This window comes from Rhinopithecus bieti, unplaced genomic scaffold (assembly GCF_001698545.2).
Source record: "Rhinopithecus bieti isolate Rb0 unplaced genomic scaffold, ASM169854v2 scaffold_19861, whole genome shotgun sequence".
NCBI lineage: Eukaryota > Metazoa > Chordata > Mammalia > Primates > Cercopithecidae > Rhinopithecus > Rhinopithecus bieti.
In genome coordinates this window covers 417,513-423,936 of record NW_016809659.1, presented here as the reverse complement: position 1 = coordinate 423,936, position 6,424 = coordinate 417,513, and the positions used below count along the sequence as shown (strand labels likewise).

General features: G+C 39.5%; 1 protein-coding gene across 1 annotated transcript; it reads right to left on the bottom strand.

Annotated features, from left to right (window-relative positions):
- Positions 1-236: 236 nt before the first annotated feature.
- On the bottom strand, positions 237-5,641 carry LOC108540824 (rRNA methyltransferase 3, mitochondrial). Its single transcript, XM_017890057.1, is given in 6 exon segments — positions 237-548; positions 551-951; positions 954-1,230; positions 3,779-3,845; positions 4,518-4,615; positions 5,489-5,641. Coding segments are annotated over 6 exon segments (1,308 nt in total).
- Positions 5,642-6,424: the final 783 nt, after the last annotated feature.

Sequence of the window (6,424 nt, the reverse complement as noted above, 5' to 3'; positions counted from 1 at the left end):
ATGGGGGTTCTCAGGAAGGATTTTGACCTGTTATTTCTGAGGAATAGCAGAAATTTATGGAAATTCTGATTTTTCCTACAACCATATGATGGCATCATGCCTACCTCTTGCTTCCTGAACGTGGAGGCCACAGTCACCAACTGAGAAGCCATAGTTTCCGACTCTGCCAGCCTCCTAACAATGTGCTGGGATAGCGGGAGCTGGAGATGTCCTCAGCAGAACTTCTGTGTCCCCTCTCAGTGGTAACTCCTGTCCCTGCTCAAGTGTTCCGCCCTCACCTGCTGTTGTCTTTTCCCTTCAAAAAGCGGGATGCATGCAGCCATGGCTGAGTTGAGGCTGTCCACACCAGGTGCAACAGGGATCAGCAGCCTGTTGCCCCCAGGGCCCTCGGCCAACTACAGAGAATCCAGGCTCATGCCGTAGGTCTTGCTGCCAACCACTGCAGCTGCTGGTGCCTCTGTCCAGTTGAAGTCATAACTCTGAACCTCAGTAACAGGTAGCAAACCTTTACTGGCTCCAGTTTCTAGACCTTCCCTTTCTTCGTACTTTTGTGAAACTTCAGGAATCGCCAATCACACACCCAGCCATAGTCACTGTCTTTATTAGACATCTGAGCCTCAGCATAAAGGCTTCGGTTGTCAGCCAAACAGACCTGGGTGTCAGGGGGCAGGTAATTTGCCACTGTTTTTGTTTTCAGACTACTGATAATGGGCACCTGGAAAAGTACACCCATACCCACCTGTAGCACTTTGGGCTCCTAGGCATCCACACATTTCAAAATGAGTAACACTTTGCTGCAGCCTGCCCCAGCTGGAGATCTCAGAATTGTCCCCAGATTCCCAGGGTCACAGAAATTGTCACAAATCAATAACAAAGGCAGTGAGTGCTAAAGCTGAGTCTTTGGATATGTCATGTTAACATGGTCAGGTTTGGCAAAAATCCTCATTATTCTTGTGGCATTACTATGTTGGACCAATCCCTCATGTCCTCGAATTTCATCTTAAGGAGGCTGACACCCTTCAGCTTATCGATGAGCAGCTTCTTTATGTATTATAGATGGCTAGAGAAGAAAACTTTTGGCACAGCTCTAGCCTTGAGAGCGTCTGTAAGGAGCCTGCGACCTTTCAGCAGTATCTTCCCTTGCTTTTCCCAAAATGGCCTGGACTTAACTGTTGTCATTACACTGCAGGTTCTGCGGCATGAGGAATTTGAAGAAGGCTGCAAGGCGGCCTATAATGGGTATGATACCTTGTTTCTTAAAATCTTCTTTAGGCTCTGAATACATCTATGAATATAAGCTGTTAATTTACATGATCAGGGTGAGAGAGACCACCCAGGGAAATATGTGGCCTTCTATCTTGTAGCTTATCTGCATCAGGTTTCTCCATTGACAGAGTGGGTATGATGACAATGTATCTTCCTCACTGAGTTTTGGGCAACTTTTCGTTGAGATCACCTATATACGGTGTCTGGTACGGGATCATGTACGTAGCAGCACTGACATTCATGTCTTAAATGAACTCATTCATTTTCTCTTTGAGTAATTATATGATTTAATATTTTACATTTGGATACCTGATGTGTTTGGAGAATTCTCTTTTGAATAGATGAAGTATGGACCTAATTTTGTCTTTTTCCTAAATTCTTTTTTTTTTTTTTTTGGTCTGAGACAGAGTGTTGCTCTGATGCCCAGGCTGGATAGAGTACAGGAGCATGATCACCATTTACTGTAGTCTCAACTTCCAAAGGCCCAAGTAATCCTCTCACCTCAGCCTCCCCAGTAGCTGGGACCACAGGCACATGCCACCAGGTCCAGCTAATTTTATTTAATGTTTTGTATAGATGAGGCCTCACTATTTTGCCCAGGCTGGTCTTGAACTCATGGCCTCAAGTGATCCTCCTGTCTCAGCCTCCCAAAGTCCTGGGGCATGAGCCACTGCACCTGGCTCCAAAATTCTAATATTTGAATATGATTTTTGTTAAAGACTATCATTTCCCCCCAGTGATACAAACTTCCACATCTATCATTTACTAACTTTCTTATGTGCTTGGATCTATTTCTGGACCTAGTACTCTGTTTTATTGGTCTCTCTATTCCTGCATCCACACTCTACTTTTTTAATTATAGAGGCTTTAAAAGATGTTTTATGTCATGTAAGTCTACTTCCCACTCATTAGTTTTTTTTGTTTGTTTTTTGTTTTTTTTGTTTTTTTGAGACTGAGTCTTGCTCTGTCACCCAGGCTGGAGTGCAATGACACGATCTCAGCTCACTACAACCTTCACCTCCCGGGTTCAAGTGATTCTCCAGCCTCAGCCTCCTGAGTCGCTGGGATTACAGGAGTGTGCCACCATGCCCAGCTAATTTTTGTATTTTTTTAGTAGAGATGGGGTTTTGCCATGTCGGCTAGGCTGGTCTTGAACTCCTGACCTCAGGTGATCTGCCCACTTCAGCCTCCCAGAGTGTTAGGATTACAGGTGTGTGCCACTGTGCCCGGCCAGCTTTTATTTCTTCTTCTTCTTCTTCTTTTTTTGGAGATGGAGTCTCATTCTGTCACCGAGGCTGGAGCGCAGTGGCATGATCTTGGCTCACGGCAACCTCTACCTCCTGGGTTCAAGCAATTCTCTTGCCTCAGCCTTTTAAGTATCTGGGACTACAGGCACATGCCACCACAGCGGGCTAATTTTTTGTGTTTTAGTAGAGATGGGGTTTCACCACATTGCCCAGGCTGGTCTCAAACTCCTGAGCTCAGGCAATCTGCCCACCTTGGCCTCCCAAAGTGCTAGGATTACAGTTGTGAGCCACTGCGCCTGGCCTAGCTTTTCTTTATTTGGAGTTTCCCTATGTATTCTTGCATGTTTACTTTTCCACATGAATCTTAGCATTAATCTAGCTTCATCAAATAACAACAACTTCAGAGTATCTTTATTGGGATCACATTTAATTGATATATTAAATTGAAGGGAATTTACATCTTTATAATATCGAGTTTTCTTTCCCAAAGAAAAAGGATGTCTTTCCATTACTTCAGGACTACTTTCTGAATTTGAGTATTTTAAGGTTTTCTTACATAGGTTTTGCACAGTTTTTGTTGATTTAGTTCTAAATATTTCTTTCTGCCCTTATTTTAAACATTTGCTTCTTTAATTATATATTTTTAATATCTGCTACCTTATTAAATGTTTTTTCTTACTTGTGTTAGTCTTAGCATTGATTATCTTCCGTGTTTTCGGTATACCAATGTATCATATGTCATTACATACAGTTTTACTCTGTTTTCTAATTTTTTTTATTTTATTTTAGTTTTAAGAAATAGGATCTCCCTGTGTTTTTCAGGCTGGCCTCAAACTCCTGGGCTCAAGCCCTCCTCCCATTCAGCCTCCCAAGTAGCTAGGACTTCAGTTGCCAGGTATGCACTACTGCACTGGGTCCTTTCTTTTCAAATTCTTACAATGCTGCTTATTTTCCCTTGTATGATTTCACCAGCTAATAGCTTTGGTCTAAGTTTAGTAGTAGTGGAGCTGATAGGTATCCTTACCTTGTTCCTGACTTTGGCGGGAATGTTTCCATCATGTCTCTATATATCCATCATGTCATAGCATGTATACCAATTTGTACAGCTTTTAAAACATATCTAGCCCTATGTGCAGAGTGGGGCCCGAGAATTTGTTTTCTAAAAAGCTTCAGAACTGATTCTAATGTAAACTCTCAAGAATGTATTCTATAACAATATAAGGTATAAATAAGTAAAATAATCAACTGTGCAAACATTTAGTTACATTTTCTATAGGACCTGGAGATACAAAGATAGGCTCTTTACTTTGAGAAGCTCGATGTAGTAAAGACCTACAAAATAATGATTGCATACAATATAATTATTACAGAATAGAAAGTGTTTCATCACTAGCATATTTGCCAAAACTTACTCTCTAGAGAGTTCACAAAAAAAATTTACTTTTAAGTTTTATAAAACTGTGTCCTATAAAACTATTTATTAGTCTATGGTTTTTAAAATAATTCAAAATTGGCATCAATCAACAGTTACTGCCTAAAATATTATGATTCTAAATTTTCTGCTGTGTCCTCTCTTTGCGACATGTGTTACTTTCAAACTGTAACTGCATCAATTACGGCAAGCAGTCACATTCATTTTGGGGTTTTCATAATTATTTTATAATCAAAGTTCAGTCAGTTGTCTATTAAACAAAGTTATGCAAATAAAAATTCTGAAAGTAAAATAATTATCTTACTTTTGTTAAAGGACTTATACTAATACTTTAAATGTTTTGTACCTACCGCAAATCTACTCTGAGACCCATCTTTTTCCTCAGTGCCTATTGACTTCTTTCTTTTTAATTTCTCAGCAGGTTTCACATTTGGAAGAGGGTAGAAAAGTGGTCCTCATGTTTGGGATGGGGTAGACATTTTGAAAAAACAGGTGATAGGATTTTAACCTAAAATGGGCTATAGAATTTTAAAATCAAACATAGTAGGGTAAACTTTTGGCCTCCTTTGTACTTCAACTTAAACTGGTGCAGCATTTGGGTCTCATTCTCTTGCCTTGCAGGCTCTTTTTCTGCCTGTTGGGTCTGATGTACCTTTAGTTTAGGAGTTACCTGTGAATCAGAAAAGGTAGAGGTGTCATTATAAGGTATGAGGGGAGAAAGCACAAAAGTGGATGCTTAGGATTAATTTTAGATGCTGTATTTCCAGAGAGACTAGTAGAGAAGATTTCAGTTTTTTTTTTTGTCATGTGCTGACCCTGATTTATTAAAATAGAATAGAAGAAGGGACACAGGGCAGATGCTCTTTTCAGAAACAACAGTTATTTATTTGGCTAGGTTAGTATTTTGGAGGAACATAATAAGCTTGTAATTGAGAAATAGTTAGAAGTAACCTGGTAGAGGACAATCTATCAAGCCTCTGGCAGAAATCCTGTCAGCTATGAAAGGTGTCACATTATTGTCCATCTTCTTGAAGTGGCAATATTAGTGGCCAGCTTTATTGGTGTTTTACATTTACTTTCAGTTTTTTATATGTGAGGGGAAAGCTTGTGCAGATATCTAAGTAGCATGTATGAAGTAGAAAATGGTTTTCAGTAATTACTTTTCTAAAATATAACATTAACTTCGTAAGCATTTGGAATGCTGTTCATTTCTTTTTTTGGCATTTTTTCTACACTTCATGGAGTAAGTGTATTAAGCATATCAATGAACTGTCTATATCATCTGTTTGCAATTTCCTTTCTGGCAGTATAAGGGTGAAAACCTTGTAACTCGGTATTAGTATTATCCATGGGTGAGAGTGTGGTGTTTTATATACTCCTTAGTATCTATAAAGTCTTTGGTGTGAGGAATGAGGAATTGCCACATGGGTCTGTTGGTTATTTATTTTGTGTTTTAAAACTCCATCTGCATGTCACATAAAATAACAACTTAAATGGTGCCAAACTGTTTCACAGCATGGTTTAGCTTGGGATCAGTTACTACTTTCGACATCAGGGTTAGGTATCTTATGGAAGTAATAAAGAATTTCAGTAAGTAGATAATAAAGAATAATAAGTCACATATTTCTTGTCTCAAACCAGATTTCTTTGCATCAAACATTTTCTTCTTGGAGCTGAACACAACACCTAAAGCCATGTTAATTTGCAGTTCTATTGTAATGAATTCTCATGAAAATCTGAGTTCTGTCATCACGAACATCCAGGGGTCAATTCATTAATCTTGTACCCAAACCTTTCTTTTAGACACACCCACACACATACACACACTCATGTAAAGGATGGTAAAATATTGTTTCAGTTCAGTGAACAAGGACTTAATAGCTTTCTGTGTCATGCTTATATATCAACCTATCTGTGCATATGTTTGAATTAATATTATTGCCAATAGCATAAGAGGTATTCGTGAAGATGTAGATTCCAAGAATATGAGCTAGCCTTAAAGGTCAGACTAGCCCAACTACCCATTAAATAGGTATAAACTACTGCAGCCTTAGAACTAAGAATAGAATTTCTTTCTGTGTGTTAATCATTCTCAACTAACAACTTAATGGTTTGTATGATTTAGAGAAGCAACACTAAATTTCAACTAAGTGCACAAATTTAAATGTAGTAAAATTCTTCTTAAAATGGTCCAGTTGGCCAGGTGCGGTGGCTTACGTCTGTAATCCAGCACTTTGAGAGGCTGAGGTATCACCTGAGGTAGGGAGTTCGAGACCAGCCTGACCAACATGGTGAAACCCTGTCTCTACTAAAAATACAAAATTAGCTGGGTGTTGTGGTGCATGCCTGTGGTCCCAGCTACTCGGAGGGCTGAGGCAGGAGAATCGCTTGAATCCAGTAGGTGGAGGCTGTGGTGAGCCGAGATCATGCCATTGTGCTCCAGCCTGGGCAACAAGAGTGAAACTCTATCTCAAAAAAA